Source organism: Panthera leo, chromosome A2 (genome assembly GCF_018350215.1).
Source record: "Panthera leo isolate Ple1 chromosome A2, P.leo_Ple1_pat1.1, whole genome shotgun sequence".
NCBI classification, from domain to species: domain Eukaryota; kingdom Metazoa; phylum Chordata; class Mammalia; order Carnivora; family Felidae; genus Panthera; species Panthera leo.
Genome location: NC_056680.1, coordinates 27,463,629 through 27,487,886, shown reverse-complemented (window position 1 = coordinate 27,487,886; position 24,258 = coordinate 27,463,629). Strand labels below are relative to the sequence as shown.

Genomic DNA, 24,258 nt, shown 5'->3' with positions numbered 1-24,258 from the left:
AAAATATTTTTAGGGTGTTGGAAACAAAACAAAACAAAACCTTTCAGATGTCGTTGATATTACTAAAGTTACATTAGATACAAAGAATTTAAGATTCATTCCACCAAGTTTTATAGTAAGCAGTCATTTAAAGAAAATGTCCTTCTTTCCCCACCTGGTTGCTGTGTTTAGACATAGCTCACCACAGCAATTATGGGTATTGTTGGAAGCTTGCTAAGTTGTCATCTTGCTGTGGTTTGGTGAAGTCAGGGCCTAAGAGCAGGTGGAGAGAGGAGGAAGATGGGGAAAGGTGTCTTTTAACAAAGAAGAGGCAACTCAGTGGGAGTGGAGGCTGGCAATCTGCTAAACGGAAATGAAAGGAAATTCTTCATTTCTAAATGGTTCATTGACCCATGATAATAAAGCAGCCTTGCCAAAGAAGGATAATTATCTTTTTAAGTATCTGATGCCCTGTGGGTGAAGCCTTCCCTTCCCCTCTCTTGAAAAATGAACTCAGATTAAACCACTGCTCCTTTTCCTAGTTTACCATTGACATGAATTTCCTGATTATGAGCAAAATTAATCAGTTTCCCTTTCAGCTTTCCCTTTCCCTACCAGCTCCCCCCTCCCCCAACCCCACCCTTCTCTTATGGAAATTACGCCCACCCAGCTGAGTTCAGTGCATTTCCTTCCCTTTGGGCTCTGAATCCTACCAGTGTGATAGGCTAAAATGCTTGCAATTCTGGTGTGACTAGCAATTGTAGAATTGAGATTTTATTATGCCCCATGGGTGCCTAGCTTCAGGCAAAGCACACTGTTTTAAAACAACAAGAAAAAGGAAAAAAAGAAAGAAAGAAACCAAAAAGAATATCTGAGCACTTTTTTCTCCTGCTGGTACCTGAAAACTAAATAAAATTTAATGTATTCCCATGTGCGTATATATGTATGCATGCATGATTGCACGTGTAGCTGCATGTGTATGAGGAATTCAAATACGAAGACAACTGAAATGTTATCGATGATGTAACATTGAATGTTAATTTGTCACCAGCAAATGATCAAACTTAGATTCTTTTTCTCTAGCTCTTATTTGTTCAGGCCAATAGCATAAATATGCTGACTTGTCTCACTTCTAGAATGCACTGAGATGGTTTTGTTTGTAGAAGTAAAAAATCCCTTTTCTTAAATGTTCTTCAACTGGCTTCTAGAATTCTTAATAATCAATTGGAGGAACACTTGTCATAAAATGGTTAACCACATGGCACATCTCTTATTATAAATGAAGTTCACTGTACGTTTTCAGAATGTCTGCTCTCCTTTTAAACATAAATAAAACAACTACTATTGTGTTTTCATTACACATTTCTCTCAAGAGATATTGAAATTAAAATTTTAATTGTGATACTCTCCATAGAGAAACTGACTGGATATTCTGCTTGTTTTTCCAACCCAGTGCCTTTGGCTGTTTGAGAAGATGGAGCTTTCGAATTGGGGTCAGGAGATAATGGTCCAGAATAGATTTTGCCTCTTGGCATAATTATTTCAGCCAGCACTTGAGTCTCTCTGAACATTAATGCCCTTTTATCTTAAAAGAATTTCTTTAGCACACCGCTGCTTCTCTTCCAAAGTATAATTAACCATGTTTGTAAGCTCCTTTTTGAACTTCTTGGAGTTTGGTGGTTGGTAAATATTTGTTCTTTTATTCCTTAGTCTTTGAGAGTTCAGGCCCTGGGCCAAGGGGATTCAATACTGTGGGTATAAACTTGTTGGTAAAAATCCTACCCAAAGCAAGCAAAGTGTGCCTTAACAGAACTCACTGCAGATGTCCTCGTGTGTCCCCTTCGGCCAGTGGAGCGCTTCCGAGACCTGCGTCCAGATGAAGTGGCAGATTTGTTCCAGGCAACCCAGAGAGTCGGGATGGTGGTGGAGAAGCATTTCCAGGGGACTTCTCTCACATTTTCCATCCAGGTGAGTGTCTAAGTAGCTCAGAAATTGTTTTTCTTCCTTTTCAAATCCTGGCATTGAGCTCTCTCTCTTTTAAGCTGCCGTCTCACTGGTAAGGCAGCTGTCATTGTTCATGTCTTAAATAATAGCAGAAAAAGATGTAATCCAGGACCACCCTCGTATCCATTGTCCCAAGGTGGACTGTAGAATATCAGCCGAGGCACTGTCTGCAGCATTGTTTACAAAACAAATGAGAGTAACAGACAAGTGATTTAATGGGCATTCAGGCATTTCAGATCTTCTACTGGAACTGGGGCTGGACAGCTCATGTTCATTCCAGGGCAATTATATTTTGAGCAGTGCATGGACTTAGCCCTCCTCTACGTCAGTGTAGTAGAGAGATGCAAGTTGGTTGGGACCTTGCCCTCAGAGGGCTCCTTTTTCTCTTTAACTCAATCTGCAGTGATTGATTATGGATTGGTATGATGCTGTATCAAGTATTCTGTGTGGCCTGCTTCCCAGGAAAGAGATGACATACCCCAGTCACTGGAGATCTTTAGGCACAGGCTGAGCCAAGTGTAGAAGGAAGTCTATGGTGAGTCATCAGCTATGGGAATTGAGCAAATCAATAGAACATGTCCTATGCCCTTTCAGATCCCCCATGGGAAGAGCTAGGGGTATCAATACATAATTAAAGTCCTTAGTGGCCTTGACATTGGATGACTCTGCAGTAACCCTTTGGAAAGAATTGGCTGGTTCTGTAATGTGAGACCTTGCCCTCAATGCTTTAGTTACACAGAATATTTACCATCCTTCAACTACCCTCTTTGCCTTCCAGCCATAGACTTTCAAAGAAACAGATAGAGAAGACCACTGTTTTCAAGTTATGAAAGGCTTTGACTAAAAATGCTCCTAAATGCTTCTTTACAAAGTTTTTGCTGTCATGTCTGTGTTGAGAGTAAACTTCCCTCTGAAATATGGTGTGTGTGTGTATGTGTGTGTCTGTATGTGTGTTTGAGTCACTTTTGTGCAAGCAATTAAGCTCAGGGTGGGTTTATCAAGCTTATGCTACAAATCATGTTTCCAGAGAGTAGCTGAAGGCAACTGTCAGTGTTAAAGGAAATACTAGAAAAAAATTCACCTTCACTGAAAATGGCCAGTGCTAGTAGTTATCTAATGTGATTTACTCAAAAGTGAATTCCATAAACAAAGGAACTGACTTGTGCATAGCACTTGGAGTACTTTTGTATATGCAGTGTCTACAAAACTTTTCAAACTTTAAACCAGAGTATGGTGTTTATTCCACAGTCAAGTGAACCTCGCACCTCATGGATACATACGTAGATAAAGGAAACCCAAGTTTTACAAAACAACATTTACCCATCCTGTGTACTCTAATAGTTTTTGTTGTATTATCTGATTTGGTTTTAGTGCTGATCACAACCCATTAAGCTGACTTCATGACCCACTAATGGACTGTGACTTCAAGTTTGAAAGCCATTTATACACAATTCTGGCCACAGCGGGACAAACATTCTTACCCATTGGTCTGGGCCACAGAGATAGAAAGACTTGCTAAAAGTTGCAAAGTTCTAATTCAATTCTATAATTTTCCGTCATAGACATTGCCTGTTCTAGTATCTCAAACCAACTGAGCACTTGCTTTTGCTTTGTCTTGTGACTGATGTCTGGGCAAATCAGCTCATTTTCAGCTAAACAAATGGTTTTGTTGGTTTTGAAAATCTGAGAGAAGGAACCAGGAATGGGAAAAGGGCCCAACTACAGTGAATGCTCCTACTTTTTCCCTCTAAGGTCAGGACAGCCAGAGAGAGCCCACTCTTGGGTGGTCTTCCCATATAAGACAGCCCATATTCCTACTTAATGGATTATGTTTACAGAAATTTTTTTTTTTGAGTAGAGACTTATAGGAACCAGACATTAATTAAACTACCTCTGATTTAAAGATAATCAAAAGGTGCAATAATTTACCTCCTCAAACATTTCCAACCTTCCTTTAATGCAATTAAAGCCATAGCCAAGAGCAAAGAGCATGAAAAGTAGCAAGAGGGTTGGCTCCCTGGATAATTTATACCATTTTTATACATAACTTCTCACTTACTCTCAGGCGGAAATGGAGAACTGTCTGGTCCCACACATTTGAAGTGAATGGTTCCCATGAGAATACTATAAATTAACACACAATGAAATTGGATCTAAATTATTAACGGGAGGTATTTCTGAATAAGCAGGAGATACCATCTATCTGTTATCACCTCTGTTATTTATCTATTTTTTTTCTCCTACTTCTAGGATGGCCCTGAAGCCGGGCAGACTGTGAAGGTGAGTGCTTATTACGTGCATACAAATTAATAAGGGGCAATTATGAGAACTAATAAAAATCACACTGAGCCATTTGCAGCACATTGCTGGTTCATTATGTTATCTTTGAGGTCAGAGAGACCCTCAGTGTTAGAGCCATAAATCCTGACATTATAAACTATGCCAAGCAATATGTTTCCCATTAGTTTACAAGACATTTACCTTTTGTTGTAAAATTATTCTTGTGTAAATGCTAAAACAGAAGCTAAATCAAGAAGTCCTAAAACAGAAACTGAAGTCAAAAGGATTCAAGTGAGGTAGTATCTCAGAAACAGCATGTGAGCCCTGTGTGGACTGGCAGGTCCCATTTGAAGCTGAGATATCTTTGACAGGCCTTCTGGTTCTTCACACAGCCTCCTCATTCTTGAGCGACAGGCTAAGCGAGTTGTTCTCCATGTGCTAGCTCTTTTCTCCTTCTCTCCTTCTCTCCACCCACACACCTATACTTTTCCTCCCTTTGTACTTAATGCTAAATTTCTAACCTAATGGAGTCAGTGGAGCTCGAAGATGGGTTTTTAAGTGTGCTAAAAGAGGAAAGGAGGATTTATTAGGATACTCTCTACTTTCCTAGTAAAGTAAAATAAAAGAATAAAACTTTGGCTGATGCTGAGGCTGGGTTTCAGCCCCCTTCATACAAATGCAAATTCCTCTGCAGTTAGGTCCTATGCCCAAATCACAGAAATGGCTATTTTTTTCAGTGCTAGAAATCAGAGGGAAGTTGAACTGGGGTGCTAATGTTATACTTTGCAAAATAAGGTTTTATGACTGCGAGACTGGCTATGAACAGACAAGGTAATGCTTGGCACAAAACAGCACCAAAAAAACACAGTCTCTTTTTGGTATTAGTTTGCATATGGCTTTACTGTTTAACATAGCTACTGTGGGACTTTTAAAAGTACTTTGGGAAGTCCTCCTAAGGAGCAAATGTTCTATAGGGACTGCCACCAAATTCCTTACGATAAAAAGGAGCTGTCCTCCTGATTGCTCCAGACACATGATGTAATAGGGACAGAGGGGACTCGCCTCTTTCTTCCACCCCACTGTCCACCCCCCATGCCAGGCTTCTAAATATGTAGACACCAAAAAGAGTATAATGAGTAGCTTCTTTTTGAAATTCATTCTTCCTTCCTTATTTTCTTTTTTCTTTCCTTTTCTTTTCTTTTCTTTTCTTTTCTTTTCTTTTCTTTGTTTTTAAGAGAGAGAGCATGAGCAGGGGAGGGGCAGAGGGAGAGGGAGAGAGAGAATCTTAAACAATTTCCATGCTCAGTGCAGAGCCTGATACAGGGCTTGGTCTCACAAACTGTGAGATAATGACATGAGCCAAAATCAAGAGTCAGAAGCTTAACCGACTGAGCCACCCAGGCGTCCCCTGAAATTGTTTCATGAACTACAAAGCACAAAGTTTAAATCTGGTTGCTAGTTTTTTGTTTTTTTTTTTTAAACTCAGTATGTAATTGTCAATCCTGACAACACCAGATTTAGGTACTGAACGCACTATCTGATGGAATTCGTTCAAATATGGAAGTATGTCTGTAGGAACACAGCTAATAACAGGGGAGCATGTACAAACTAGATCAAATGAAATGCACAGATTGATAATAGGTACATATTAAACACATTTAAAGCTTATATGTATATATAGGTAATATAATCTCACAATTTCATTTTGGTTCTAAATGAAGGATTAAAATTATGTTCTATATAAGCAGGCGTTGAATAGAGACAATAAGTAGATAAGTGGCTTCCAGCAGCTGATGAAAGGAGGGCATGGGACAGCTAAGGGGTAAGGGTTTCTTTTTTAGGGTGATAAAAATGTTGTGGAATTAGATAGTGGTGATGTTCATGCTGCATTATGAATATTCTAAAACCTACTGAAATGTATATTTTAACATGGAAAATGTTATGGTATTTGAATTGTATCTCAATTAAGAATAGTAATAAAACACAGTAAAAGAAAAAAAAAAGTCACCAGACACCAAGTCTAGCAGAACTGCGCACCCTGGCTAAGGACTTTCTGATTTTAACAGTGACTACTTTTTTGATGTCCCCAGTTATCCAACCAAAAAATGTTCACGGTTTTGTCAGCTTCATTGGTGAGGATGATGGAGTAATTCTTGGCCTATAGGACTTATATATGAATTGTTGAATGTGATTATTATCACCATCACCATTGTTACTTAGTATAAGTTAATATTTTTTAACAATTCTATATTTTTTAATCAGTAGATTGTATTGCTTTGGACATCTTTCAGCTGTTTCCAGCCTAATCACAGAATTCCCCCAATATGAATTTGGCAGGGGGGGGGGCTGCATCTTAAATCCTTTGTAGATGATAAAATGGCTAAAAGAGAACAACCATGCACATGCATATGAAAACCTATGTGTATGACACATAGGTGTATGTGAGTGTGTGTATGACACAGTTGTGAAAACTGTCCTTTTAGGCCAACTTTGCATATGTGATGTTGTCCAATCTATGTTTTTCCAAGTGCAATCCTTATACTACCTGCATAAAAATTAATTTTGGTGTTAGTTAAACCACAAAGAAGTGGACTCTTAGTTCTTATGCTAAATCAATTGATTTAGAATCTTTGTGGTTTGGGCTTGGGAATCTTCATTGTGAACCAGCACATAATATAAGTCTTTTCAGAGTGTGGCTGTTCCTCAGTCTTGTTATTTTATGCTGATAAAATAGCTGGTAATGGCCACATACCCCTGCCGTGTGGAAACCAGCCATATAAAAGCCAGCCCCTCCAGGGAGCAAGGCAGCACCTTCAATATTCAGCTGTCTGGTTCAGAAAACTGCAGTTCAAGACTGAACATTTCATGTTTTGAAATTCACACAGTTGTGCATTTCAGGGTAGCATTTGACAGCCTGCTGCAGAAAGCGCAGTGACTTTTGGCTTCGTCTTTGCCTGTGTGTCTGACTCTTGGTATTCTGCCCAATGTCTGGGTTCGAAACCATTTGTGTCTCATGCCGGGTGGTAATAACAATAAGCCCAGTAATGATCTCTTCCCCTGAAGCAACTGTTGCTATTGTTAGTGAAGGTGTACCACTGAGCTAGACACTTGAACGTGGTGCCACTTTAGGGTTTTTTGTTTGTTTGTTTCAGGGGCTTTAAATTCTGCTTTGCAAAGAACAAGGGTGGGCTTGCTTACTCAGTAAGTGATTCATAGCAGGAAGGGGAAATATGGAAGTAAAAAGTCACCTCTTACGTTTCAGTTGATTATTCAGTCTCCTTTTGAATTTAAAAGTAGTAGAGTGCTGCTATTTACCCAGTGATCATTGCAATGATTTGAATGTCCTGCAGTCTTGAGAAACAACCTCTTTTTTTTCTGGTTTTAGGCATGTATTGCAATATACATATACATGTATATACATATCACTGTATATACATATACATGTATATACAGGTACAGCCATATGTTGCTGTATTGTTAGTCTTTTCTGACCCCCATCACCCATCTGAAGTGGCTCTGCTCAATAAAGCCTTTATTCCCTATCTTGTTGCCTTATTTGATTTCCTTCAAGGCATTCTTCACTGTTTTTTTAATTTGTGTGGTTATTTTTGTTTCTGTACCTATGTTTCCTTAGTCCCTCAAGAATGTAAGCTGTTTTGAGGACTTGCATTTTGCCACTGTCTACGATGGCTCTTTTGGGTGGCCCGGGGAAAAGAATGGGGAAGATAATGGGTCTTTGCTTGAGAGAACAAATCTACTCGTAAGTTTCTAATGTGAATGAACTTGAAGCAGCAGATGATATGTACTTGTATTTCAGTGTGTGGTCAGGGCTCTGTCTGAGTTTCCTGGGATTTTTGTCAAGAATCTCCTATATCTCAGGCATCACTGACAAAGACCAGAATTTCCACTCATCAGGTTGCCAAACCATATTCCAAAATGTAATTTCAACTAGCCAAATCATTAAAGGCAGTGCTCGGTCTTTTAAAAGGGATGCTCCATAGTAAGTTTAATGTGAGCTACCTTTTAGAGAAATTAATATGTGCATCTTTGGGTGGGAGGGTGTTTTAGGTATATTAAAGAGAGAAATTTATGGCAGGCAGACAATCTGGAATCTCATAAGAACTATTTATAGAATGTGCTTGTTTATCCTTTTTTGTGGTTATGGAATTGAATCCCCTACTTAGATAGTTCATTTTATAATATTAAGGCAGTGGGAAGTATCTTAATAACTATTGATATATTAGCAATTACTTTTCAGATTGCTTAAGAAAGAACAAGAAAAGGAATTCTTTGAAAAAGTGTGATTTAAAAATTAAAATAAAGATAAAAACAACTGTTCCATTCACTGAAGGGTCTCTATGGTCCTAGAAGAGATTTTCCACGTAGAGATTTGGTAATCATTTCAATTCATGAACATAGAGGATATTGTAGCTCTTCATGAAGTTCAGTAGTTAATGCACTTTGGCATCAATCAGAGGTTCCATGGGAATATTAGGTCTATTATTTTACTGTTTGACTTGGGCAAGACTCTTAGCATCTCTGAACGTCTTCGTCTTCACTTTTCTTTCTTTTTTTAAAAAATTTTAATTTTTAAAAAAATTTTTTAGAGAGAGACAGAGACAGAACATGAGCAGGGGAGGGGCAGAGAGAGAGGGAGACACAGAATTTGAAGCAGGCTCCAGGCTCTGAGCTGTCAGCACTGAGCCTGACATAGGGCTCAAACTTGTGAACCGCGAGATCATCCAGAGCCAAAGTCAGACGCTCAACCAGCTGAGCCACCCAGGTACCCCCCACTTTTTAAAAATTTTCTAAAAATTATTTTTATTTCATCTTCAGTTTTAAAATGGAGGGAACCCTGTCTATTGTATTGAGTGATGATGAGGAGAAACCAACATGAATAGAGAGCCTAGCCCACTATCCCTGGGACCTTGTTCATGTCTCTTAATATTAATCTTACCCTCAGTTTTCTTATGTTTCTTTTGTAACATAGGCAAAGACTGGGCTTTAGGGGAATATACTTGGCATTGAGATTGCGGCCCTGATGAGTTCACAGTTATACACTGAATTGTCACTGTTGACTTTTGCCATTTTGCTTAAACTCTTGAGAAAGCTTTCTTCTGGTAAGAAGACTTGTGCTGTTTGAATACTGACTTTGAATTTATTACAAAAGTGACCAGTTGAACATTCAGAAATCCACCTTAATAATTGGGGGGAAAAATCTCTACCCTGATATATTTTTTTATCCGCTGCTCTACTCCTATGGTAATGGGTAAGTCATGGTTCTAAACCGACAGTATACTTCACAGTTACTTGAAATAGGTTTTCACAAAATAGAAACCTGCCTGCCCCCTATGCTGATTCAGTAGGTCCGGTGTGGGACCCAGGACTCTGCATTTTAACAGACACTAGGTGATTCCCATGCACACCTTATTCCAGTGCACAACTTAGCAAAGAAGTGATGAGAAGATATGGAGGACTTTCAACAGAGCTCCTTGCTTTCAACCCAAATGAATTCCTAAAATTTGGTGTGCACCGAATGGAGAAAGTGACATTTTGAGAGTAAAAATGATTTTTCTTGACTGTTATTTATTATTTTCATAATGAAAGAAATTTCACAAGAGTTGTAATTTGCCGGAGAACTTTTATCCTTTGCTTAAAGCCATGATAGAAAGTGCCTTGCCTATGTTTATGCCTAATGCCTGCATTTACTGCCTGAAAAATTAGTATTTTAAGGATGTGGTAGCTTTTCTCTTGTGGAATTGGCTTACAATTTATATCTCTTTTCTCAGAATGAATCCCATTTGCCTGAATTTGGCAAACCAAAAACAATTTCAGTGTTCAGGTCGGGATGAGTTTGTTATCCTTCTGGGGACTTGGGGACAAAACTTCTGGTCCCTGGGTCTGTCGGCAGGAAAAGGGACCATGAGCCTGCCTGTCTCCTATGGGAAAGTTCCTCTCTTCTACTAAGCCTCAAGCCTTCTTCTAAGTAGGTATCAAATCATTGTGCATGTGTGTGTGTGTATTTATTTCGAAATGATCGATTTTGATTTGCATGATGTCATGAAAAAACACTGAAAGAAAAATTAACCAGGCGTTAATTAACCAGGTGTTTTCTGGTTACTATGTGTTTTTTATTTTCTCTGTCCTTTCACTGTCACAGGCAACTTCGGTGGATGGGTTGAGGGATTCTGGAAATGGAGTGAGGATAGAGGGAAAATGGCATCAGCATTCCAACATACTGATGGAGAGACAGATGACCTGGTTTCAGTCCCAGAACTGTCACCTACCAGGTGTATGACCCAGCAAAAGTTAACCTTTCCTAGCCCCACCATCCATTTATAAATTGATAACACGAGGGCCTCAGTGATACCCTTCCTCCTAGGGGTGTTGCAAAGACTAAATGGCTTACTGCATGTAAATGTTTTCAAAACAGTACTTGGCATGCAATACATCTGAATAAATGTTTGTTCTAGTTTTATAATTTTCACTGAATCCTCATAACCCTCAAAAGTAGGCATTGATATTTGACATGTGAGGAAACCGAGGTTTATAGAGGTAGAGTAACAAATCACACCATACATGACTGGCAGGTAGTAGAGCAAAGATTCAAACCCAGGCCTGTCTGAGAGCCCCTCTCCATTATATCATGCAGCCACCTGTTCCTAAAAGCACCTTGCACCCAATAAGCACAGGGGAAGATGCACAAGGAGAGGTTTTGTAAATATATTTCCACCCATAACACAAATTAATTTGCATTATTTTTCTCTGATTAGAATAATATTGGTTTCTCCCTAAAAATACCCACAGGATTCTCTCTGTTTAACTTTATTATACAGGTAAAGGTCAACTAAACTAAATGCTGTTTTATTACTGTATGCCAGTTTATAGCAGAATTATATGTTTTAGGTGTTTAATTTTTCATTAGTGCTACCAAACAAATTTCTTTACTAATTGGAGGCCCTGACATAAGCAAAGTGGATATTTGGCTGTTAAATTTATTTTGGGATACGTAGCACAGAAATGAGGCAGATACACTCTTAATGTCAATGTTTTATAGATCTCCGTAGACTGTCTTTTACACCTGATGTTCAGTTTGGGGGTTTTATTTAATCACTGTCAAGTGAAATATCCTGTGAAAAGCAAAGTGCTCTGTAGACCCTAAAATGCTACATAAATGTAAGGTGTCATTATTCAGAGTCACTTTCTTAACTCTGTTGATGCAGTAAGGGCTGTCACTCACTGTTGTCATTTTAGTGTGGAATAGTAGGTGCTCAGTAAGTAATCACTGAAGGAATTTCTCTCTTGGTATTTTGCTCTGTATGTTTCTAGCCTGGGAAATAACGTGTATAATTCTCTAATTCCATTTAATTAGATCATTGTAGGTTTAAAGTTTTCAACCTGTGGCATGTAAATAATTAGCTTGGCCAACATTTGAACAAACAAACAAACAAAAATCAAGGCGGCAGGGGGGAATGAGAGAAAAGGCAAAATAAACTCAGCCTAATCATGTGATGAGGATTCAGTTTTGATGAAATGTAAGTGTTCATGTCAGTCTCAGTAGATGAGCCATTTGTCATAAACCACACACACCTTAAATGTAGACTGAGGGGTGAATGTCCATTAAATAATGTGTGGTTTGGTTGAAACTGGACATTGTAGCTGAATCAGATACAGATGATATTACAAACTTCTATTTCAGGAATTATTAACAGCAGAAATAACAAAATACAGAGGCAGATTACTTATAGGCTATGTATCTTAACTGTAAAAATGCAGATGGGTAATATTGCTTAGAGATATGGACACAAAGAGGGTTGGGATTCCCTCACGTGGAAACATTAAGGAGAAGGAGCGCACCGTGGGGTGTCACAGGTATCCAGTAGCCTTCAACTCCATAGATCTCTTTTATTTTTAAGATGGGTAATGTGTACCCATTTGTTCAACACATTATTTATATTTTGTAATATCACTGATATTTTAAATGTATTTTCAAAAGAAATATACAGCTTTGTCTATACTTTTTATTTCACAGGGGTCCCACTGAAGGTCTTCCATCAATAAATGACTATTATAATTCATTCTTATTCCTTTATTATCTTTAGCAAATAACTGATTCTCACACCTATGTTCAATTCTCTGATAATGGGGCCCATAATATAGATTTCTGAAAAGCCCGCAGTTGATTTTGATGTTGCCCAGATTTAGGAACAGCTGTTTTCATATATTTCTTTTTTTTAAGTTTTTTTTTTTAATTTATTATTTTGAGAGAGAGAGAGCGTGCATGCACAAGCATGAGAGAGGTAGAGAGAGGATCCCAAGCAGGCTCTGTGCTGTCAGCATGGAGCCTAATATGGGGCTCAAACTCACAAATTGTGAGATCATAACCTGAGCCAAAATCAAGAGTTGGACACTGAACCAACTGAGCCACCAGGCACCCCTTAACATATTTCTATAAATACATTTTGATTCTTGGTCAAAGTGGCCTAGGCTTGATTCTTGCTGCCATATCCATCCTAAATCATTCAGTCCCTTGAAGGGGCTCCTCTTTGCCTTTTATGCTGAAACCATCAGTAAATTAATTCTTAAGATACAAAAGCAGCTGGAATAGTAAGGATTTGATGACTAAGTCTGGGTCAAATGCAAACCAGGTTAATGAATAATGGACATGGCAGCCTGCAGAGCTCCAGAAATGGAAGAATTAGAATAATGACCTTCCTAATGACATTTAAGTGAAAAATTCTGGGTTGGTGAGAATCTGTAATGGCCCTTGGGCTAAACACAGTGAAAATTTCTGCCCCCTCCCTCAGTATGAATTATGTTAGTGCTGGGAAAGGATAATTTTGAAATCTTCACATGCCGCGAGGCATCAGTACTACACCTGCGGTCTCCTAGAGGATTCCCTTTCTAGAGAGGCTGTTCATCTCCCAAGATCAGGAAAATTGAGGTGTACATCTCTGGAAGCCTCCTGAGTCATATTAATCCCAAACCTCAGGGGGAAGAGACAAAACTGATGGTCTGGAATCCCTCTGGGCTCATTCTACATACAGATGATACTTTGGGGTGCTGGTAACGAAAACTCTCCTTTCTTTCCCTGGTAGCTTATTCTCTTAAATAAGCCTCTCTTGTTCCTGATGTTACATGAAAAGTCAACATGAAGTTGTTTAGGTTGTTGATCTTGCCCAAAGTGGTTTAGAAGAATAAACATTGTTGAATGAACAATGTGAACTCACCAAATACTCTTTTACTTCGTGGTGAAATCCATTTATCCTAATGTTCACATCCAAATGTCCCACCATAGGGTCTATATATCAGTACTTGTTACCTGAAAAATGTTTTCTTACCGTGCTTTGTATACCGGGACTGTGATAAACAACCCAGCAGGGCCTTTTATTTGTTTCAATTCATCTGTTGGTTGTAAATGGTATAAATTCCTAGATGTAATCAGGTTCTAGCAGTATAATTTTGACAAAACGATTCATCCATGGAAGGAGTAAATATGATTCCAAGCTCAGCTCTGCCATCAGATGACCAGAGATGAGAGTCACCCTCGAGGAAGAAACTCAGAGCCTGGATAACTCAGAGAATCCCAGAAGGGCAAATGACCTTGGAAGGCACATGGTGTCATCACCTGTTGTGCAAATGATCCCTGTCAGTAGCCTTTAAATTGGTCTGTCATCTTCCTCTCTCTCTCTGGAAACCCAGTGCACACTGAAGGAAACACTTCTAGTTTTATACAGCTCCAATCTGTGGTTGACAATGAACATCTCCTCACTACCAAAGGTATCCTGTTCCTAACTCCCAAGGAGTGAGCATTCTGTCTGCTCATGTTTTATTATCTAACATTCTGTTGTTATTTTAATTTATTCTTCCAGTGTCTACTATGTTCCAGGTATTGTCACAGGCCCTGGCAGACAAGGAAGAGTGAGGCATAGTCCCTATCTTTAAAGGCAGTCTCTGAAATAAGTGCTAGAGTAGAAGAAGACTGAGAGGTTGTGGGAATTTTGTAGTGCCTATGAATCCCTCTCCCAAGAAGGGTTTATTGAGCACCTACTATACTTAGGTGCTGCCAGGCACTGGGGAGCCATGGAAGAACAAGCAGCCAAGGAACAGCCCTCACCCTACTTGTCCGACTTCTCTACACCCAATGAATGCATAAAATAATTGCAAGCTTTGAGCAGTATTAAAAAGGCAGTACCATGGTGCTGTGAAAGGAAGAACATGGAGAGAGGAAAGGCGGTGGAGTGGCCAGCAAAGTTCTCCTGGAGAGGTAAACTGAGACCTGAGAAATGATAAGCGTCTATCCGGATGGAGAGCTGTGGAAGAAAGAGCATTCTGGGCAGAAAGAGATAGAAGTAATGAGCTTGGGACGTTCTAGGAGATGATTGAAGTCCTTGGGGGCAGGAATTTGGGGGCAGAGAGATGTGAACAAGAAACCAGTTATGCCAGGCCTTGTACACCCTGGTAAGGGGTTGTAATTCAATTTTTAATGTGTTCAGTGTTTGGATTATATTCCAAGGGCAGAGGGTATTTCATGTGTGCCACATGTGATGGGTCACCTTAATTAATTTGGCTTTTAAGTTTCTAAGTCCAGTTTTCCAGAACTTGAATAATTTTGTCTCATATCTATCTTGAGCACTATGGTTGTCTTCCTGGCTTGTTTTCTTTATTCCTCCATTATTTAGCAGTTAAGAAGTCAGGGTGTGTTTTAATCCATCTGAATATTGGATTCACATCTAGCTACAGGTGTGAACCCTGTTTGGTGTAATTCAGGAGCCAGCAAACTTTATCATACATGTCCAGAGAGTAAGCATTTTAGGCTTTTGGGGCCAGGTGTCACAATACCCTTGCCTTTGCAGCATGAAAGCCGCCAAAGAAAATATGTAAATAAATTTGCACAAATAAATGTGGCTGTATTCCAATAAAACTTTATTTAAAAAAACAGGCCATGGGCCAGATTTGTTCCAAAGGCTGTAGTTTCCTCATCCCTGCCCTAAGCCATTTCTCTCTGCCAACTTATGAGTTTAGTTAACCCTGACCTAAGCCACCTAAGGATTCCATTCGCTTTAGGGATGGTTGTTCCCAGCCTCATGGAGAACTTGTATCCATTGTCTGTGGGTAGGGATATGAATAAGGAAGCAGTAACCCTGACAGTTGCAACAACTATCTTAGGATTCATGGGTCATTCTGCTATAGAGTGAAGCAGATACTGAGTGTGTAGTGGCAGAGACAGAAGTTGGACCCTGGGTGACATTACCAGGTTGCTGAATTAACCAGTCCTGAAGTCTGCACCACCTCCAGACTTTTTGGTTAGCTGATCCATTAAAGTTGAAGTTCCTGCTACCTCCAGTGGAAAACATCCTCAACTAGATCATCTGCTCTAAAATATTCAGTTATTGTTACTCCTTAATATGCTTAACTGGCAGTTTGCATTAAGTGCTTCTGCATATCTGCAATACTCATCACATGCCAATGGGAATCCTTGAGTGAAAGTTTGAGAATCAATGGCCCTAGAAAAGCTTAACTTCCAATAGGCTCCCTTTGGTGCATGACCACAAGGTAATTCCATTAACTTTAATGATGGTCGTGCTGTACAAAATGGGTCCTGTTAGTCTATTCTTCCCCTTATTTTTTAACATTAAATCTTATCCTGCAGCTAATTCTTCAGGGTAAGATATGTTCACCGATGCCATTCATTTCTTGGCCTTTATTAATATATGCAAGACTCTCTTAGGGAGGGAGTTGGGTACATTAAAAATGAATCCACTGCCCCATTTGTCGACTGTGAGAAAACCCGAGTCAGGGACATCAATGGATTATTATTGATTGTTGTAAGATCCAATAAAATCATAAATATAGTTCAAACAATTACTGTGGCCACATTAGCAAATTATCAAATCTATAACTTTCCTTGGGGCCTGGCCTCAGAGATTTAAATAAAATGCCAGAGGGAGCAAAGTTGTATTTTAGGAATGTGACAAACCAGGGCCAGGATAGAGAAATTTATGATTTAATTTGCTGTGCAATCTAATTGAGAATAACTGTTGGATTTCTAAAAAGCGAACTTTGATTAGGTTAGGCTAGGCACCAGAAATAAACTGGAAATATGGGTCAGTTTATACTTTTCTGAGCGTCTGTCACAAGGGGGAAAGGAAAGTGTTCATTGTGGGGAATGACTTTCCTGGGTGACCTTCTACCCTGCCTTCTGTGTTCTTATTTCCTGTGTTCAGATAATTGCATTATACCTGAGACTAGCTGGCTCTTCCCAGAAACGTGCTTTTTATGCTCTTCACCAAGTGTCAATTTCCCCCCATTTAGAAATAAATCAATTCAGAATGAAATTACCCAGAGCATTCATTTTTCACCATCTAGTAAATGAGCCTCTCTCAAAAACAGGAGGTCCTCCCTTTTTTGGTTCAGGCTTAATAACATCCTCTTCTTACACAGAAGTAGTGCAGAACTGTTGTCCCTGCCTTCTCCCGGCTTTTCATCTTTGGTGGGCTGCTAGGCAGGATTTGCCCTGTAACATGTATATTGGCATGTTCATGGATTCCTTTGCATATTTTCTGAAGATCTAATGGGATGTCGGACTTCCCGGTTTAAATTTCTAATCCACAGCAGGTTGGGAGGGAGCAGCCTGTAGCACCCTATCATCCATTAGCCACTGTAATCATCCATCTGAAGCCCTGGGCTCTGCCTCATGCTGATGACAGGCACACCAGTGGCTAGGTTTTCAGGAATGGATTGGCTCATCTTGCAGCTCACTTCAGGAAAATAGAAAAGCAATTTGCACAAAGATAAAGGAGATTTCATAGTGATCTGGGTAGAGCTGGCTAACGGATTTCTACCGGCAGTCAGCAAAAGCTCGAAAACCCAGCTGAGAAATGATAAATTACTGCTAACTGTCCTAATTATCCCTTGACACTCCGTGTTGAAACCTGACTAAATTTTGCTGAAACTTACAAATAGGAAAGAAATTTAAGGTTTAATAAATTACCCATAATAGAAATGCTGGGAGAGAGGGAGGGAGAGAGAGAGACAAACAGAGAGAGAGAGAGGGAGCAAGCATGATGCCTATAGCAGAGGGCCCGTACTGATCACCCAATGGTTTCTTGAGCCTTAGCAAGAGAAGGTGGGGGAAATGTGTTGAATAAATTGTAATTTTAATTACAAACCTAATTGATTATATTCAGCACACTCATCAGGTTAAGGAAGACGAGGAGTCAACTCCCAAGGTCATTACATTAATAAGACACGGTAAGCATATAATTGGCGTTGAGTTGTGAACATCACGTTCTTCTCTGCAAACAGCATAATCCACGTACTATTTTTGAAGGGTCGCACACTGACTAACTTTGTTTCTTTATATTTTGGTACAATCATCTTGTACTAACCCATCTTTCATGTGTTATAGTTTCAGCTTTACCTTCATCCATTGTATAAATCCACGTAAAGTCCTTCCAGTGATGGCTAGCTTACTTTTTACCAGCTATCTTATTCCATTTTTAGATGACTTCAGTTAGAAAAATGTATTTTTCCTTTTTCATTTTTTCTCTTCTTCTTCCTTTTCCACCTTATCTTTTCCTGTGAACCAGCAGTCACAAGACTGGAATCTTTGTTCTTTTCCTTTTCTCTTTGGAGTCTGGGTAGTCTGGTTTAATTCTGTATTTCCTCTCCTTCTCAAAAACCGTATAGGAGTTGGAAGATGTGCTCTTGTCCTTCTACAGAATCATCATTGCCTTTAACTGTGTACATGACCTGGTTTTTACTCCTTTGTCACACTTGTCCCCACATCTGGGTGTTCTCTGCTGATTGTTCTATTTTAAACATGTTGCTGAGAATCACACAGAGGCCTCCAGAGGGCACAGGAGCAAGAGTTTTATGCAGTTCTTGGCACATAGTAGGCTCTCACTAAGTGTTTGTTGGACATGAGGATGGTATAGAGCCTCCGGCCTGGGTGTCCATGCTGCAGATGAAGATTGTCAAAAATTAAATGGTTAGAAAAATCTTGTTGACAGGGACACAGCTGGATGGTGGGTTTTGCTGGTGCCTTTTCATATTTTGAAGACCATGGAATCTGGTCAGTGATACGGGATCCTGTGATGTCAGTACCCTCAAGACCAACTGGGAGGTAAATTGATAGAGATGCTCTTTGTTCTCTCGGTGGACAAATGCTAGCACTGGAATGAAATCTGAGCTAATATTCTTAATTAAGCAGTGATCTGTGGGGGCTCTTTCCACACCAAGGGTGTTTTCCAGAGACTGACTGTTCTCATGTCTAATCCTCACCAAGCTTTCATGCTAATTATTTTCCCTCAAGCAGGCATATAAAAATCACCCAGAATGCTTTGACTCTTTGGGGTGACAATTAGAAGCATAATTTAGTGAAAGGCAGCTAACTCATTAAATTCTGGGAGTTGGAAGGATCATGGAATCTTTGAAGTCTGAAAGCTATAGACTTTTTCTATGGAAAAACTCAGGTATATGCACAAAATATTGTGTTTGCTTTCAGGGGTCTGCTGGCCCCATGACACCGTGTGGATTGCTCCCCTGGCCTTACCTGAATTGCTGTCTTCCACCTATATTCAGTGGCAGTTAGTATTACTAGTGTAGGTGGATGGGGTAAATCATGAGGCAGGTCACAATGAGCTATGTTCTCCCTATTTGAGAGATTTACCTTATAAAATAGGTCTCTCACTCAGAAGAAGTATTTGGTCTGAGGATTCAAAGACTGGCTCTATCTACTCTTAGTTGTATGGTGTTAGGCAAGTGGTTTTGTTTCCTTGTCTGTGAAATTGGAATAAGAGCACTCCCTCTTGCATAGGATTTTTATGAGTATCACATAAAGTCACAAATTGGGAAACTCTCCACACAGTGCTTGGCACACTGTATTTTTTATTTGCTAGTGATTTTTTGAGACCTGACTGTTTGCCGGCCTCTGTTCTAGCTTCTGTGATGACAGCAAAGAATGAGGCAGATGTGTAGTGCCTACCGTCAAAGAGAGCATCTTCTCTCATCTTAATCTCCATCACCCTTGCGTCAAGCAGTGCAGATGGGAATATCAAGAGAGACACCCATAGAGAGGAGTTGAAGTGGATTCCAGTTTACTTCCAGCCGCTTGTGTCATCCTGTTAATGGGCCCAGAATTCTTATTAATGGAAGCACTCTGGTCTCTCAAACGGAACCGAATGTGCAGAGCTAGTTCTTTCATGCTGCAGGCAGTGAGGTCTACCAGCTGTCCTTGAGGGGGAAGGGGAGCAGTGTGTATCACCTCCAGACACACAAGATGTCTGCAAAGCGTGTGCCCCTGAAACAGGTGTTTGTTCCTTTAAGAAGCAGAATGTTATTCATCCTGTGCATCACGGATTCTTTAATAAATGGACAGTAAAGTGATTGAGAAAATATTTCCTCCATAGCTCAGCCAAGATAGATCCTTATTCTGATGTTAAATTTGCATAAACAGGAAGTGAGGATTTCTTCAACTTCTAAGGACCAGGCATGACCTTAAAACCAGGCTGGACATTCATAGGAACTCATTCCATTCAGCTGTTAAATTTTACTTCCCTCTTCAAAAGACTAAGTTTGACTTTAAGATAGATTTAAGAAGCATAGAAGTTGAGATTTGAGAGTTAGAAAGCTTAGACTTCAGGGAGTTAAATCTCAAGTTAAGTTTAAGAGAGTGAAATTGGAAGTTTACCTAGAATGGAGTTTGAAGTTTTCAATGCGATGAGGGTTTGTTCTGTTTTTACGATTTCTCAGTCCCCTTCTAGATTTCCTTTGTAGCTTCCTCTTGCAGCTGCTGGTGCGGGGTATCCTGGATATGACTGTCAGAAGGAGGAGCAGAGCTGAGGACATTCAGAGCTTAGACGCACCCCCAGCTTCCACAGGGGTGGGGAGCGTTCCCCAGCAAAGTGGGGGATGGATGGTGGTGCTCCTTCCCCCAGGGGGGTGGGGCCCTGCTGCCCTCTGGTCCCACCCGCCAAGGTCCCCGCTGCCACCTCCATAGACTGACCTCAGAGAACATTCGTTATGTAGACACTCTGCCATCTGTCGTGCTGCAGAGGCTTCCAGACTAGAACAGAAACAGGTGTGATGTCAAAGTAACTTAGTGAAGAAACAAGTTGAAAGGGGAACTCAGAAATAGCCTGCCACGTTGTAAGCTCTCCTCCATGCCTCCCTAGTGGCCGGCTCCTTGTAAGGCTGGGAAAGCTAGTTTGGGCTCTAGTCTGGTCCTGGGTGGCTTTCTGGAGGCACACGTGGGACTGTTGTGTGGCTTGCAAGTGGCAACAGACATCATGGTATGGATCCCTCTGTGGGGCTCATGCTGGCTTGTCACTGGTTTGCAGTGGGAGTGCCCTCCTGAACCTGTTCTTTCTGAGGCATTCCATTGCCAGAGCTGTGAGAAGGATTTGTTGTTCTTGTCAGATGAAGCATGGAATTTTTTTTTTCCTTTTGAACTCCAGGGAAGAATGAATTCTCTGGTTGCAATGGTGTCAGTGGCACTTCTTTTGTGATGATGTGCTAAGGCTATTCTAGTTGTGTTTTGTTTAGTTTTGCTGGCAGTGGATTGTTGGTATTACTGAGAGAAGTATATGTGCTTTCACTAAAACAATTGATGGTTACCTCATCTTTCAATAACTGCAATGAACATCTATTTGTATTAATATTAATAATTTATATATTTTTTATTAAAGTTATAAAGTGCTTCACATCACATGCTTTAAATGATTTGTGTGGGGTGGAATAGCACAGGGCTAAGGCTTTGGAACCAGAATGCTGGGCTTCAAATCCTGGCTGTACTTTTTACCAGGTGTGTGACTTTGGGCAAGTTGTTTAACATCTCTGATCTTAGTTACCTCATCTGTAGAAGGCAGATAATGATAGTACCTGGCTTCATAGAATTGTTGTGATGATCATAAGAGTTAAGGGAAGTATAGGACTTTTATCACAGTGCTAGCATATGGGATGCCTTAGTAAATGGTAGCTATTATCATCGAATTATTAACATCATCAGTGCTGTTGCTACTATGTTCCCAACAGCCTGTGAAGCAGGTATGCCACCAGGAATTTTATCTTAATTTAAAAGATGAGGTGACTGAGGCTCAGAGGGGAAAAGTGACTTGCTCAGGGACTAGATTCCAGTCAGAAACACAGGTGAACAGAAACTCAGACCCAGGACACCTCATCTACCGAGAAAATGTTAGTAGAGCCCTACTGATGCCCTCATGCTGTGTGATTTCTGCAGTCCCTTCCTCATCAGAGTATGGCTAATAAACTCAACTCCCAGAAACAGCTTTTAAACCAAAACATTTAATTGTCTGTGGCAGAGGAGAATGGAATCTGGAACTTTTCTTTACACAGAGTGTTCTCAACTGGGCAGGTAGACGCCTTTTGAAGACTGGTATTAGGCATCATAAATTCCTCCATTCTCAGACTGAATAAAACACCTCCCTTAAATTAAAAATGCATTCTAGGGGCTCCGGGGTGACTCTGTCGGTTAAGTGTCTGACTTGATTTCGGCTCAGGTCATGATCTCATAGTTGCATGGATTTGAGCCCTGCATCAGACTTTGTGCTGACCACATGCAGAGCCTGCTTGGGATTCTCTCTCTGCCCCTTCCCTGCTTGTGCTCTCTCTGTCTTTCTCAAAATAAATAAATAAACTTCAGACAAATAAAAATAAAAATGCATTCCGTGCTCACAGTGATATTATTTTAGATTTTTTAACACTGTTTTAATACAGTCCATGTATAACCAGTTTTATCTTTTAAAAAGATCAGTTACCAGCCTTAAAGAATATATAATGAACTCTAACAAACATTACTTGTTACAGACTTTGTACAGTGTTGTCCTAAGTTCCAGATTTAGAAGCTCTGTGAGACTTGGTACCTCTGTTCCAGGGATATGCAGTTCTGTAGGAAAGACAAGAAATGTTTGCAGATAACCAAAAACACAGCAGCATGTTGTAAGGACAAAGCAGTGAGTGCAAAGTGAAAATGAAATACCCTGGATTCAGCTGGCTAAGGAAGTTCCTTGGCTGTAAGAGAACTGTCTTAGAGTAGCTGTTCTGCAAGAAAAAGGGTGGGCCACGAATTACCTGTGTGAAACATTAGAGGCAGAAACCATTAGTAGGGTTACACATAATTGTTTGTTTTTAGTTTTTAGCTAGTTACTATTTCATCAACAGTTGGACTTATGGGTAGAATCATTATATCCAGTGTTTGAAGAAACATACTGTTGGCTGAGTAAAGTTGGTAATTGTGTGGTAGATTGAGTATCATTGCATTCAGAAACATTTTCAGTCCTGTTGGGGCCTTGGTCTTTACTGTTGATGCTATTGCAAAGTTGTGGTTTCTTCAGAACTTTCTTTCTGTTCTGTGAAAAAGCTGCATGTCAGTATCTGTTACACAGATAACATCGGTTTCTGGTGCCTTCCTTCTGCACTGCACACAAAACATTATGCAACCCTTTGGAAGACGAAGAAAATAGGCACAGAGCAGTATATTCTATGTAAAATCTCTAATAAATGTTTAATAAAACTCAAGTGCTTTGGGTTCAGGGATGGAATATTCTTTTTTGCCTTATGTTTTTTAAAATTTTTAATGTTTATTTATTTTTGAAAGAGATAGAGTACAAGCAGGAGAGGGAGAGGGGGAGAGGGGGAGAGAGGGAGAGAGAATGTGAAGCAGGCTCCAGGCTCTGAGCCATCAGTACAGAGCCGGACATGGGGCTCAAACTCACAAATGGTGAGATCATGACCTGAGCTCAAGTTGGACGCTTAACCAACTGAGCCACCCAGGGGTCCCTTTACCTTATGTTTTGATCATTGACTGCTTGATTCAGTCTCTGGGAATAATGGCTTTGTAACATGTTTCCTGAAAATCTTGATTGGTGTTGGTACACACTTATAAAGAAGCATGAGTGGGGAATAATTTGGTTTTAGTGGAGGCTATATCCATTGATCCAACTGAAATATTCTACAAATTGATTTTAGAGTTAGTATTTCTTTAAATTAAGAGTGGCATTTGTATTCCCCTTGGGAAGCTTAATTATGAAAACAATTCTTAAACGTGTAACAACAACAACAACAACAAAACAGAATGTAAGTCTGTAAGTAGATATATGTCTTATATTTGTGGGGTCTTGATAGCAGGCTAATTCTGTTTAGCTTCAAAGTAACTATAAAAATAAAAATCAGTACTGATTTCTGGAGGGGAGTAGCAGGGAAAAGAGCAGTGAACTCTGGAATTCATGTTCTGTATTCTTATTGCATACTGGCTAGTCCCATAACCTTGTCAAATCTTTCATTGTTCTTTTTCCTCTGATCCCTTTTTCTTCTTTTTGGTTTTTTTTTTCCCCTTGCCGTCATCTCCTTTTTCCTGCATATGTTAAAGCTATTTCGGTTGCAAGTGGCAAAACAACCACAAACTGGATAAAGTAAATGGAGGTTTTATTGAGTCATATAATTAAAGAAGTCATCCAAGTCTAGCTTCAGGTATGGCTTGATCCAGAGACTCAATGCCTTAAGGACCCGTTGTCCCCCATCTCCCACCCTGTGGTATTTCTTTTGCTCTATGTTTCCTGTAAGGCAAGGGACAGGTATTAGCCTTGCTGTGGAAATGGCAGTAGTGAGTTGAGCATCTGGACTGATTTTTGCATGTAGAGAACAGCACAGAGGTGAGCAGGTTTGGTATCTATTCATAAAGATACTCAGAAGCCAGTATTTGTTGTCTGAATGTGATTCCAGAAGCATTCAGGCCTCACTAAAGTAAGGAAAAAGAGACAGAGATGAAAAGAAAGATACTTTCTTGAGAACAAGATAGCAGTGGATTAGATGAGGCTGAAGGCTGGGAGAACAATTTATCTATCCACTTGAGATTCCAATAAAAGGCTCCAGCAAGTGAACTGATAAGGAAGTGATAAATATGAGTTCTGTACAAGATCCCATTAGCTGAAGGATTGTGGTAGAATCCCGCAGGACCTCAGTTTCTGTCAGCAT

General features: G+C 39.9%; 1 protein-coding gene across 10 annotated transcripts in view; it reads left to right on the top strand.

The window, feature by feature from the left end:
- FHIT (fragile histidine triad diadenosine triphosphatase) overlaps nucleotides 1-24,258 on the top strand; it is a 1,408,202-nt gene that overhangs the window by 1,143,209 nt on the left and 240,735 nt on the right. For 9 of the 10 annotated variants that reach the window (XM_042929865.1, XM_042929864.1, XM_042929861.1 and 6 more), the window contains 2 exons: nucleotides 1,802-1,947; nucleotides 4,234-4,263. In XM_042929865.1, the coding sequence (XP_042785799.1) occupies nucleotides 1,802-1,947; nucleotides 4,234-4,263 (176 nt within the window). Of the gene's footprint in view, nucleotides 1-1,342; nucleotides 1,473-1,789; nucleotides 1,948-4,233; nucleotides 4,264-24,258 lie in introns of those variants that run through there. The other variant, XM_042929869.1, reaches the window with a different exon arrangement.